The 13,749-nt window shown below is 57.5% G+C and overlaps 1 protein-coding gene across 1 annotated transcript in view; it reads left to right on the forward strand.

The window, feature by feature from the left end:
* Positions 1 to 892: 892 nt before the first annotated feature.
* PXDC1 (PX domain containing 1) overlaps positions 893 to 13,749 on the forward strand; it is a 33,745-nt gene continuing 20,888 nt past the window's right edge. Inside the window, exon 1 of the mRNA XM_046640430.1 lies at positions 893 to 1,757. Within this exon, the coding sequence (XP_046496386.1) occupies positions 1,502 to 1,757 (256 nt within the window). The 5' untranslated portion in view covers positions 893 to 1,501. The remainder of the gene's footprint in view (positions 1,758 to 13,749) is intronic.

Here is a 13,749-nt window from a genome sequence, read left to right on the forward strand (position 1 = left end):
GCGGGGGCATCTCGGTCTGGACTGAGTCAAGTGACCTGCATAACAGCGCTCGGGCCTCGAACCTTTGTCGCCCTAGTGGGCTTTCAAGACTTTCCAGAACGCTGCACAGCGCCGAGGGCCCTCGCCCTGGCTCTCCTACCGCGCCTAGGGCGATGCGAGGTCACTGGAGACACTTCTGGAACCAACTTCCAATTCTTAAACTCTCGCATGAAATGATCTTCCCGTGAGGAGCAGCCTCAGGAACAGGAGGCTGCGAATCACGGCCGCTGCGATTCGTTTCACCGTGGGCAGTGTCCCCAGTGCCCCGTCTCACAAACCGCTCCCGGCCCACTCGGGGACGCTCTGTCCCAGGAGACCCCTTCCCACCCCCGCTCCGCCCGCTTCTTAGCAGGGGGCTTCCTTCCTTAGGAGGGCCTCGGCTGGTGGGCGGGTCGCGGTCCCCGGAGACACCCTTCCCGGGCAAGGCCTGACCGCTGCTGCCCGACCCGCCGCGTCCCCGCCAGCATGCCGGCGGCGGCCGGGCCTTGGCCGGGCTGTGGCACGACTGGAATGCGCGGGGGGACGCCGGGCGGGGGACGCGCGCGGGGCGGGCCGGCCTCGGCCTCGGGCCCCCAGCCCCCGGCCCCCCGGCCCCCCGGCCCCCCTGCCCCCCGGCCCGGGTGGGTAGGCAGGCGGCGGTGCGGAGACCAGGGCGCGCCTCGCTCGGCGGTCGGGCCGCCCTCCCCTGCCCGACGCTTGCAGGGTCCGCCCCGTCGCGGGCCGGGGGCGGGGGCGCAGGAGGATTCCCAAGCCTGGAGAAGCGGAAGGAGAAACAGCCCCCGGGCCCGCCCCCCCACACCCCTCCCCCAAGTCTCGTCCAGTCCGGCCCAGCGGCTCGGGGCCGGGGGGACGGAAGCGGCGGGCCGGTAGGCCGGCGGGCGGGCGGGCGCGGAGGCGGGCCCAGCGCTCGGGTTTCGGCCCCGCTCCGGCGGCCCGGGGTCCCCGCGGCGCCAGCAGCGCGCGCTCGGGGGCGGGGGCCCGGGCGCGGCGGCCAGGCCCTCCCTCCGCGCGGCCGGCGGCGCGTCCTCTCCCCGGAGGCGGGAGGAGGGCGGACGGGCCGCGGCCTCACGTCGGCGGCCGCGCCGCCCGCGATGGGAAGTGCTTTATAAAGCCGCCGCCCGGCCGCGCCGGCCGACTCGTCGCCGCGCTTTGGCGGAGTGCGCGGCGCCCAGGGCAGACCCGACGGACCCCGGGCCCTGACAGCCCGCGGACAGGCCCCGGTCCCGGCAGAGCCCGGCCCGGCCTCGGCTCCGGACAGCCCCCGGCAGAGCCCGGCCCGGCCCCGGCTCCAGACAGCCCCCGGCAGAGCCCGACCCGGCCCCGGCTCCAGACAGCCCCCGCCCGACTCCGGCTCCGGTCAGCCCCCGGCAGAGCCCGGCCCGGCCGGACGCGCCTCCTGCCGGCGGGCGGGGGCCGGGCGGGGCGGGGGGCGCCCCGCGGCGGGGGATGCGCGGCCCGCGGCATGGCCTCGGCGGTGTTTGAGGGCACCTCGCTCGTGAACATGTTCGTGCGCGGCTGCTGGGTGAACGGCATCCGCAGGCTCATCGTCAGCCGGCGCGGCGACGAGGAGGAGTTCTTCGAGATCCGCACCGAGTGGTCGGACCGCAGCGTGCTCTACCTGCACCGCAGCTTCGCCGACCTGGGCCGCCTGTGGCAGCGCCTCCGCGACGCCTTCCCCGAGGACCGGCCTGAGCTGGCACGCGCCCCGCTGCGGCAAGGTTCGGGGCCGGGGCGGGGGGCCCCCGGTGGGGTCTTGGGGGAGGCAGGGTTGCCAGGTCGTTCTGAAGTGCAGTAAAGGGAGGAGGGGAACGCAGGGGAAGTTGATTAAACCACGATTGCGGCACGGGACAGGACACACTTGGACCCTCCGCCCCAGAGGAGGGACGCCCAGGGCGGCGGTGGTGGGAGGACGAGGAGTCGGCCCCTGGAGTCCCGAGGCCCTCCCGGCCGAGATCGGCAGGACGCGCGCCCTGACCGTCACCGACGACTAGTCGCTGACCAGTACCTGTGCGGCGGCCAGAGTCCGGGCGGCCCCCAGGTCGCTCAGCACCAGCCCCTGCTCGGGAGTGGTGGCCGCCTCCCTCCCCGCCCTGCCCGGACGGCGGCAGGAGGGGACTGGGGAACCGTTTGGGAAGAGCTAACGACAGCGTCCGGTTGGGGGTCGCGTCGTGTCTGGCAGCCGTGCCTCTTATCTTCTCGGGTGACGGAGAAGCCTGAGCGCGAGATGCCACGCAGCCTTCTGTCACTCCTCGGGAGGGGCCGCCGAGGGAGAGCCCAGGTCCCCACCCAGGGCTGGGTCCACATTCGGTTTGGATTAACTGCAGCCGCCTCCTCTGTGGCCTTGTGACTGGTCCTGGCTTGCGGGGACTCGAGTTTTCAGCGAACCACTGTGGCTTCCCATTTCTTACCGCCCAGCTGACGCCCATCCCACGGGCTGCCCTTTGCAGGCCCGGCAGACAGGAGGCTGGAAGAGGGGAGGAAGCGAGAGAGGCTGGAGTGACGGGAGGGATTGGATGCCCGGTGGGCAGCCTGGGCCGGCCGGAGGAGAGGTGGGGGCAGGGGGGACCAGGAAGTCTGCAGGGCTTCTGAGCGGGCTCCCCCCTCCGCGCAGTGTGTGACCACCTGCAGCTCTTGGAGTCGGTGCCACTTCATCGAGAAGCCTTGCTCTCTGCAGCCTCTAAGCAGAGCCTTGGCGGCCCCTTTGGGGGCATTTACTGAAGCTGAGGGGGGCGGGGCAGGTCTCCTTAGCTGCATTCTGCCTGAGGTCTTGAGATAACCTCTTCTACCCCCTGGTGATAGCCCCCACCCCAGCGTGTGAATTACAGGGATAATTAGCTCAGTTCTGGTGACACATCCTCTGGCAGACACATGGTTTGGAAAGGCTCCCAAAGCCAGTGAGCCTGCAGGCCCTGAGTGGGAAGGCCTGCCCTTCCGGCTTCTCTTTTTGATCCCGATTCTCACGTTTATAGCCTTTCTGGGGATAGTTTAGTATTATTTCAAGCATGGCAGCGGTTTTCCTTGGATTTGCTATTTGGGCGTGTATGTTGTTTTTTTTAATGTAACAAATGAGTGCCCAAAGCAGGAAAGCTTAGATGAAGGAACAGGGCTTTATTCAATGACTTACATCCTTTTTGGAACAAGGTGGGCCATAAAAAATTGGAGCCCCAGAGAACTGGCGGAGTGCCTGCGCCCACTCCCCTCCAGGTCTCACTCGGGTCAGCTGGCCCAGCTCAGCTGTGGGCCCAGCCCGACGCCTTGGCATCAGCTCCCCGTGTCACTCCTCTGCTGTGACATAGTAGGGATTGCCTGCCTTTGTGCATAGGAGGATTAAAATGCACAGTAGAGTGTCTAGCAATGGTGAGCCCTCCGTAAATGCTCACTGTGGTGATTGCCCTCAGCATCAGCTGCTTCTGCCTCGGGTACAACCAGTGGGGAGCAGGGTTTGGCTTTAGTTGCTCTGGGACATGGTAGTGAATACACCTTAGCTGGAGCGGAAGGGAGGTGTGGGACCCGCCTGCCTTGCACATGCCCTGGCTCTGTCCCTCCTGTGCTTATGGGAGTTGTGTTGGGTCGGTTCTGGATTCCTGAGGTGTAGACACACAGAGACTGCCTCAGAACAGTGGACCACCCGTAAGTGAGGAAGGTTTAGGAAGATGATCATCGCCAGGGAGAAAAGATGGCTCAGAAGGGCTACGATGGCTGCTTTCAAGCGTCTCAAGGGGGGACGCGAGAAATAGGCATTAGACGCGGTGGTGGTGGCAGGGGTGCCGGGGCGGTTAGGATGAGGACCAGTGGGTGGGTGTCAGGGACTTTCCAGCAGCCCGTGGTGGAACCATTGGCGCCGTCTCGGCTGGGGTCCTGTGCAGCACAGACCTCCTGCAAGGGCCGGCCCAGCGCTCCCCGGAGGGGTGACCTTGATCAGAACAGAGGTTCTAGTCTTGATTGTCTGCACACAGGCACACTGGTCCCTCCGCCAGCACCACCTGCATCTTGTTGTACATCCCGGGCGAAGTCCTCCTCATTTCTTAGATCCTTTTAAGTCCAGGGAAATTGTTTGCTAAGTAAAATACATCACGGTCCTGTCCAAAAAGATTCCACCTTATTTCCACGCAGATTTGTTATTTGCATAGGAAGGTTGGATATGCGAACTGTAAATACAAAAGGCAACCAATGTGTGTGGCGTTGGCAATGCCAGTTTTTGTCATGGGATCCTTGTCAGACTCCCTCAGTTTAAATTCACTGAAATGTTTCTGGGCTGGGTTAGGCGTGTGTTCCCCAGTCTCACTGGAGTGCTGGTGAGGAAGTCTGGGGTCACCGCTCATGCTGGCAGCCGACTGGGAGCCCCTGTAAACGTCTCACGGATGCCTTCGGTGGTGAAAGCCATGCCTGCTGTTGCGTTTTGAGTGTACAGGCAGTTAAAGGGGTGCTGAGCCCTTTTCCTAGTCCCTCGAGTGTTGCAGTGGGAGAACGTCTGCATGGGGACGATGTGCTTTTTCTCCTGCTGCACACACTGTTGTCAGGCGTGGCCGCCATCCGGGTCTTGTGGGCTTCAGTGACACCTGTGTGGAGGCCTTTGCACCCCATGTGGGGCGGAGGCGTGGTGCTCCCAGCTCACCTCTCTGGCCTTCTGTCTGGGCGAGGCCGGCCTCAGGACTTGGCCTGAGTCTGTCCTCTCTGCTTTCTCCTTGGAATCCTGGCCTCTCATCCTGCCCTCTTCATCTGGATCTGATGGCCCCACCTCTTCCTTTCTTGTGGCCCAACCCTAGGGGATGGCGATAGCTGCTTCCTGCGGATGTTATCTCTGGGTCACCAAGGTGTCCCCTTTCTACCTTTTCCCCACTCAGACCCGGTGGGGCCATCTTTCACGTAAGTGGCCTCGGTGCGGTACTTAACGTGGCTCAGGGTTTCCTGACCAGACCGTGGCCGAGGGCTCCTACCTAGGACATCTCTCACATCCAGGAAGGTCCACCGTTAAAGCATAAACATGCAGAATTCCCCATGGACTGTTTGGGGCTCCTGGACTGTCTTGATCCTTTTTGGTGGCATCTATTTCGGGCCTTGGGAGGGCTGAGCTGTCTGGTCACCACCACAGCAATAGTTTCTGTTTCCAAAGTAGGCGGCTGCTCTTTGGTTCTTGGTTACTGTGAAATCAACATTTGGTTGTTCATTCATTCATTCATTCATTCATTCAGCAAGTACCTGCTGAATGCCTGTCATGTGCCAGCCACTGTTCTAGGTGCTGGGGGCACATCAATGAACAAAACAGACACCAAAATCTTTGCCTCATGGTTCTCACGTTCTGGTTGGGAGAAATCCAATAATAAACAAGACAAGTGGAAAATATGTTAGTGGTAAATGTTCAGGAGAAAAAGAAAGTAAGTGAAGAAAGGGGCTGTGACTTGTGGGGCAGAGGACCCAGGGGAGGGGTTGACTGTCAGGGAGGGTGGGGGAAGGTCTCAGAGGAAGTGACCTTTGAGTAGAAACCTGAAGGAAGGGAAAACAAGCCAGGCTGATATCTGGGGAAGAAAGAGCTTTCCAGTCAGAGGCAAGAGCAAGTGCAAAGGCCCTGAGGCCACGTGTGCCTGGCGGCTCTAAGTGGTGGGGAGGCCCTTGTGGCGAGAAGGAGGTGATGAGTAGTAGACGGTCACGGAGGCAAGGAGTGGGCAGATCTGGCTCAGATTTGGGCTCTTATTCAGAGATGCTTTGAGTGGAGGAGTAACTTGATCTGAGCACACTCTGGCTGCTATGCTGAGAAAGACTGGAGGGGCAGGGAGAGCAGGGAGAGGTACTGGCGGTCCCCAGCTGTGGCTGAGCAGGCGTGAGAAGTGGTCAGACACCGATGTGTCTGGAAGGGAGACCACAGGATTACTGGGAGACCACACGGGCGTGTAAAGGAGCGTCAGGGCCGACAGCAGGGCCTTCAGCCTGAGACGTGGGACGCCGTTCACTGAGGGGGGCCTGGAGGAGCTGGTGCAGGGGCCCGGCTGTGAATGCCACGTTGGAGCATTTTCTCCAAACAAGGACTGTCCTGGAGAGCCTACGAGTGGTGCTGGTGGCCTGTCCGTCTGCCTTTCTCTTTGAGGACATTTGTCTACCTGTGCGTTCTCTCGCCGTCCGAGGTCCGAGACCTGAGGACGTCCTGCCACCTTTGTCACCGAGGATGTCCATCCTCCTGCACACTCGCCCACCGTCTGAGGTTTGAGATCCGAGGAACAGGAGGGAGTGAGGGATCCAGGCTGTCACCAGAATGGCCTGGACACGGATCCGCCGCCAGGCTGCCTCTGCCCTGACCGCTCTAGGAAGACGCGTGCTCACTCCCAGGCCGGAGCCTGCCCACCTGCTCCCACGTGGACGGACCCTGCGCTACCAAGAAACAAGGGGGAGGATGCCACCAATGCGGGGGACGAACCACAGAGCCGCTGAGTCAACCTTCTTAGTGAAAATGGCTGAAAAAAGAGCAGAGGCCACAGGATCCCAGGCAGCGGGTGAGGGGTGCAGAGCCCGTGCCCGCCCTGCCTGATGGGCCCTGCCTGAGGTGCCTGGTGGGCCTGCCTCCACCTCGGACACAGGCCCCCCCATGCGTAGCATCATTTCTGGGCATCCTGCCCCTTCTAACGGGCCGTTTTCACCTCACAGGGGGATCTGAGGGGCTCTTTCTGACTCGCAGATCTGTTTTTGGGTCTCCTACGAGTACAGGTCTCCGGGCTGCCGTGCTTTTCCCACAGCCCAGGGCAGCATGTGCTGCTAGTCCGGTCCAGTGCTGACCGTCCACCTCGTGCAGCCTGCTCTTCCTCTCTCTTCCTTCTGTCTGCTGTCCTCTCCTTCCTTGTAAGTTGCCACATGCCTTGCTTCGTGGTTGAGTGATCTCATCCCATTAGACCTCACCCTGTGCAGGGCGGGCGGGTGGGGGGTACAACAGACACGGCCCAGGTGACCTGATCCAAGCTCTCAGCCAGAGAGGCTGCAACTGGGCCCTTACAGAGGCGGTTCAGTTGCCGCTTCTAGGTCATGGTTACTTTCCGCCAAATTTCAAAGGAGAACCTTGGTTCTGCTTCTGGATCAGAGGCACTGTGAACCCACTGGTAGCATCCTGGCTGCCCCGGACTAGGCCTGGGACTTGGGTCTCCTTCCCGTTTTAAAAGAAGTCTGGGCCTCATGTTTCCCTCCGTCTGTTTTAACAAACCTTTTCCCAAAAGGGAAAGGTGTTTCTGCATCTAAACAGTCAAGTCAAGGGCAGAGTCGAAGTGCCGGTGAAAGGCGGTAGAGCCCTGCACACTACTCAGATGGCGGCGACATGATAAGCTAGCCACTTCTCCAAGAAGCACAGCTTGAAGCCGCACGATGCTCACGGGGTGGGATTCAGGAGGCTGAAGAGAGGAGTGGTGGGTCATGAACCCCATGTGCATTTTACCCACGTGGCATCAATAACACACTGCAGGCCATGTCATCTGCGTGCAGCGTCGGGCGGGAGTGCTGGCTCTGGGAGCAGCTGCTGGAGCGAAGCGGAGAAAGCCAATAGGAGAGTCCACTGTTAGCAGTGGTTGGCAGCGCCCTCCCACTGAAATCTGCTTTTGTTGGTATTTTCACTCACTTTTACTTTCTTGGTGACAGTAGCTATCCGCTGGCCACTTTTGCTTGTCACCCCTACAAAGATGGTCCTCTTGTCCCAGAACAGGCCCAAGAAATCCCCCCACCTCCACCCGGTGCCCCTCCTTGTTGGGAGGGGCAGAGAGGAAGTAGCGCGGAGGGGTCTGTGCCCCATTCTTTGCTGGTCAGGCTTCCGAGGTGGCACAGGCGTGTCACGTGGGAGCGCAGACCCTTATGCTGCAATGTTATTCTCCAGACACCTCGGTCCACCCCGCTTCTTACCCCTGCCTGAGTGGAGTCATGACAGTGGACACAACCACAGGGCTGTTTTGCTGGCAAGTTTTACCTCATACTTGTTTTAAGAACAAAACATCTTAATCATCCTTTGCTGATGTGTAACTTAGAATCAGAAGGAAAAATGTGATGAGCAGCAGTTGGACAGGCTGGGAAGGGAGGAGAGAAGGAATGAACGTGTATTTAAGACTTTTATATACAGCATCTCCTAATCCCACCGCAAACCCACCCTGTTTCCTGCAGGAGAAAAATGAGGCCTTGCGAGACTGGGTGACCCATCTGGGGACACAAGGTCACAGTGGGAGGGGTCAGGCGAAGCGGCTGAAAGCACTGGCTGTGGAAGGTGAGGATTCGGATCTGTGCTCTGTCACCTGCTCCTTGCCAGGTGACTTCAGGCTGGTTGCTCAGTTCCTCAGGCCCCAGGTGTGTGATCAATAACATAGCAATAATGATACCTGCATGGCCGGGCTGTTGTGGGTACTGAAGCAGTGATATCCACAAAGTGCCCAGCACCGTGCTGGACACGTGGGAGCTGTGGGCTTTGGGCTCAGGACCATGTGACCCCGGAGCTCCTGCCCTTTGCTCTCGAACACACAGTCCCTTCACCGAAAGTCCTCCAGACAGGTGTGCAGCCTGCTGCCCCTGACAGCGCCTTCTCCAGGTGTGCCCGCCGTCCTCCCGCCCTGGGGAGGTAAGGATGGTGACAGCCCATGCCCAGGCTAAAGAGAGAGCCCGAGAAGGGGGTCACCACCATGACCTCAGTGGGGCCCCTGCAGACCAGGCCTCTGGCTTCACTGGTCCAGAAACTAGAATTTGGTGCTTGATGTGGGTCAAGGACTGTGCTGGGGGCAGCTTCACAAGGGGCAGGTTACTGTGGAGTCCTGGGGCTGGTGTTTGTATTACGTAAGAGAGAGAGGTGCCAAGTGGGCGGAGTTCTCGCGCCTAGAGCCTACATGGGAAGCCATGACTCCTCTCTGCCCCCCATGGACCAATCCCTTAAGGTGGTTTGTAAGGCCCTGCTCATCTCAGCCCTCCCCACCCCTGCCCTTGCCATCCAGGTCTCCTTAGGGCCCCCACTCTTCCTGATCCCACTCCGTTCCCCTCCTCCCTCCCTCACACCCTTGTATCTGCTCAGCCTTCAGGCCTCCTACCCTGGTGAGGGAGGGTCCCCTGCTGGGAGTCCTCCTAGCCTCCCAGGTGACACCCCACTCTTTGTGGCCAGTGTTCGCCTCATGTCCATGCTCCTGGCTAGCATGAAAGCACTGGGGAGGCGGGGTCCTGCCTGTCCTGTCGGCCACGGTACCCCCAACAGCTGATGGGGTGCCTGGCACAGAGCAGGGGTGCAGGTAGTACTTGGGGACGGGTGGATGCAAAGTGCTTCCTGTGAGAGCCTAGAACTGGGTGGTATGTCCTGATACCTCTGGCTAAGTGAATGGCTTCTTAGACATGTTAAGTGTGAAGTTTAGTAAGGGAATTCTGCTTTTAGTGGGAGAGAAGAAAGAAGAGGCCCAGAGAAGGAGAGAGTAGGGGAAGCTTGCAGTAAAGATCAGGACGTTTCAGTCAAACACTTATCTTCTCACGCTGATAAAATAACATAGCCACTCAAGGGAGCATCTTACAGGTGGGAAGCCCGTCTTCGCTTGGCCCCTTCTTGGGTCCTCAGGAAGCAGTATTTTGTCTCTCTCTCTTCCGGCTTCTCCTACTTTCCCTGTCCTGCTTTTTATTCCTGGAAAGATGCAGAGGAGAAATTAGTGTCAATCAGCATTCCCAGCTCTTACAGTGTGGTGTGAGCATCCCTGAGCGAGGGTGGCCGGTGGAGGGGCGGGACCCCGCTGGGCACCGCCTTGTGTGTAGCAGGGTAGGAGCGAGGGGCAGACGGGGTTTCTGTTCTTCCGTCAGTGCTGTGTGGGACCCCGCAGATGGAAGCACGCGAGACTTGCATGGCGTAGAGCTGCTGTGTCTCCAGGGAGTTAGGACTGCCGTTGGGGTGCCTATGTGTACAGAGAATAACCCACTCGGTTTTGTCAGGCCCATCGTTTCTTACTCCTACTTAAATGTTGACTACCTATTTAGAAAACAGGTACTTAGGAAGTTAGTATTGCAAGTTTTCCTAGAAAATTTAAAATGTTTTCTTTCCAAAATTTGTACTATTCTTGAACTTTAAAGACTGTGTATCTCTTCTGCCTACAAGGTGACCCCGCATCCGTCGCCTCACCCATGCGACCTGCTTCTCTGTTGAGCGTGTTCATGGACACGTGTGTTACAGGGAAAAGGAATTCTTTAAATGTCACTTGTTATTGGACTTGTTATTGAAAGTTCACAGTTTCCCGAGGGTGCTGTCGCGTGAGTCCCCTCTTAAGAGACTTGTGTTCTTGGGTAATGGACACTCCTCAGTGCGCTTTGAAAAGGACAGTCTTCCTTCCCAATCGACCCAACAGCACCTTGTCATCCTTTCCAGAACTGCAGCTGCAGAAGGCACTCACGTTAGCCTGAGACTACGGGCCATCCGGGGGGGGGGCAGCCTGCGACAGGAGCCTAGGTGTTCAGCCCAGACCCCCAGACAGCAGGGGCTTTGGGTGCAGGGTCCTGAGATCAGGGAGCTGGTTGTTTCTGTGTGCCCTCACCGGCAGCAGGCTCAGTCTGCCTTCCAGGAAGGCACCAGGTGTTTGTGTTTGCGTAAAGAAGCCGATCCTGAAACTCACAGAAAAACGTGTTGTGTTCTCAGTTTTCATGGCTAAACTAGTTTAGAAAGAAAGGGCACCCCAGCTGCTCTTGGCTGATTTTTAGCCCCCAAATGTCTGTGAAATTGGCACACTGAGATTTATATACAATCATGGTATCAATCCTTTGCTTTCAAATTTTTTACTGTTTTGGGCTAACTCTGGTTAAAATTTTCACATCACAAATTGTATAGAGGAAATTCTTAAAGTTGATGTTATATTAGTGATTATGCTTTATTGGAAATTAGAGAAATTTCCGGGGGCTATGAAGTCTTCTGAGTCAACTTCCGGATGGAAGTGTTTGAATGTGGTTAGTGGAGGATTGTCCCTTCCTATAGTCCTGACTGGACCGAATCCATGGCTTCTGCAGAGTGCGAGCATCCCCTGCTGGTCAGTCCTGGAACGACAGTCTCATAACCAAGAGAGGTTTGAGTTTTTCTGTTCAACTGTGCAAATTCACAACCATTTTCTACTTGTAGTTTTTATTATTATGATCTCAGATAGTAAAAATGAGTCAAACAAGATCCCCACAGAATTCTCATTCCATCAACAATATTGGGAATATAAACTGAAAAGTTTTAGATAATCCTAAATTATTGTATTTAAGCACATTTTTGAAAATAAGGTTTAAAATTGTTATTTACTGTAAACAATTGATATTTGGAAAGCTATACTGGCCATTAAGAGCCAAAGTTCTTCAGTCACAAAGGGAAAATACAAGATAGGATAAAAAGCAACCCTAATACGTGTAATTAGTTTGGGGTACCAGTACTTTGCAGACTCATAGTTCTTGTCAGCTGTCCCTGAAAAATAGCACAATGTCCCAAATGTGGGTTCTGCCCACACTTCACCTTTCAGGGCTGTATCCTTTTGAGAATCATAATAATTTTGGGGTCACTAGCAGGAGTTTAAGGTTGCCACCTGTTGTGAAATTGAGAAACCTGGCCGGAGGAACCCGAGTGTATGAAACAATTAGGAATTTTAAAATGAAGTTTTATTTCACTTCTGCACTGTGGCCCCAGATAGCAGTTTTGGTTTTGTTTGTCTTTTTAAAATATTTTCCCAACACATTTAATGTACCCACCATTTCATGGGAAACACTTAAAAACAATTGAAGGAGGGCGATATCCGGGGCCCAGGAGAGAAGAGAAATGTGAAGGTTGGGTTTTAAGAGGGACAGGCAGTTGGAAGCCACCTGGGGAGCGGTGATTCCTTCCTGCCCTCGTCTGGGTGCTGGGGGCTCCGCTGGCGCTGGGGGCCTGCGCCGGGGGCCTGCGGTGTGTGATGGTCCCAGCGCTGGGCTCGTAGCCCGGGGGCGCAGCGGCGGCATCGGTCTGCCCAGTCCTGCCGCTGTGGGGCTTCCGTAAGTTCGGCTGAGCCCATCACTTCCCCGGTCTCTGCCTTTGACTAGCTGAGGCTCCTCGTAGGGAGGAGGCCAGCAATCCTGGACGTTCCCCGGGGGTGGGTTTCCTCGGAGAAAGGAGGACAGCGCCTCAAGAAAGTTGATCCAGATCGCCAGCTCGTCACTCAGGGACCCGTGATGGGGAAGTCGATGATAAAAAAGTGCCCCAACTAAAAGCCAGAGCTTGAAAAGCCATCACCCGTCATGCCTGTTCTTGCAGGGAGGGGTCCCAGCATCCTCCTTGCGCGTTTACAGGTCCTCACCTCCGCTGGTTGTGAAGCGTGTTCGCATTTCCGAGGGTACCGGGCTGCGGTTCAGGACACGAGACAGGCGCAAGGAAGCCGTGAGCTGCTCCACGGATGGGAGCAAACCGGCAAGCCCGTGACTCGGCACACTTCTGCCACTTTGTCCCCGGGCAGCTCTCCTGTGCAGCCTGTGACCCAGAGCCAGCCAAGCGGAAGATTCTGGCTGGGGTCTGGCTGAGTGTGATGCGGCGGAGCATGAAGCAGGGCCAGCACCCTGCGGGCAGGATGGAGCGCGCCCCCAGGAGAGAACGACTTCTTGACTCCGTGCTCCGGTGTCAACTTTATTTTTATTTATTTATTTATTTGAGAAAGATAAGCCCTGAGCTAACTACTGCCAATCCTCCTCTTTTTGCTGAGGAAGACTGGCCCTGAGCTAACGTGGTGCCCATCTTCCTCTGCTTTATATGTGGGATACCTGCCACAGCATGGGTTTTGACAAGCGGTGCCATGTCCACACCCGGGATCCAGGCCCACGAACCCCCGGCCCCCGAAGCAGAACGTGGGAACTTAACCGCTGCGCCACCCACCAGCCCCTGTGTCAACTTTAAACACTGCATGCCCTGCTCGTGTCAGGCTCTGTGCTGAAAACTGGTGATGGCGAGAGGAGCGGAGGCACTTCTGCCTCAGGGTCACCTGTGGACTCGGGGCCACCCTCAGGTGAAGGAGCAGGTGCAGTGGCGAGCGGTGAAGGGCGCGGAGGAGCCCAGAGGCAGACTGGTCCCATCCCGGGTGTGGGAAGGCTGCACAGTGGACGGCGCCCACCCTTAGGGATCCGGGGGAGTTGGTGGAGCCCTTCCTCGTGGGCGGCGCCGCCCCAGCGGATTGGGTCTGGGTAGCATAGACCAGTTCCTCGGGGTTGGCGTGAGGGTGGGCCGAGTCGCAGGGCACAGTGCAGGGAGGTGGGCCGGGTCCCAGCCGGGAGGGCCTGCACCGAGCTAGAGTACCGGTACCGTTTCTGAGGCCCACATGTAGTTGTCTTTCTCCACTTCATTGTGGAAAACGAGTCATGTAGAAGATGGAGTTGCCAGATAAAATACAGGACACTAAGTCGGGTTTGAATTTCAGATAAACAATGAATAATTTTTAGTGTGAGTCCTTCCACACTATTGCAATATTCATAGTTTATCTGAAATGCAATTTTAGCTAGGTGTCCTGTGTTTTATTTGCTGAGTCTGGCTCCCCGGAAAGATCAGTATAGGGCAGAATGTATTTATCTAAGTCTTACCCTTGGAGGTTATGCACCAGTCCATGGGCTGGACATTAATTAAATCAAAGGTATAACCAAAAATCTGTCATTGCAGCAAAGATACAAGAATTATAAGCCTGTATACTCATTTGAGATTGTTAAATTATGCTTTATATCCTGTAAAATGGGTATAAATGTGTCGTATGCATTGACCAT

This window comes from Equus quagga, chromosome 15 (genome assembly GCF_021613505.1).
Source record: "Equus quagga isolate Etosha38 chromosome 15, UCLA_HA_Equagga_1.0, whole genome shotgun sequence".
In the NCBI taxonomy this organism is placed as follows: domain Eukaryota; kingdom Metazoa; phylum Chordata; class Mammalia; order Perissodactyla; family Equidae; genus Equus; species Equus quagga.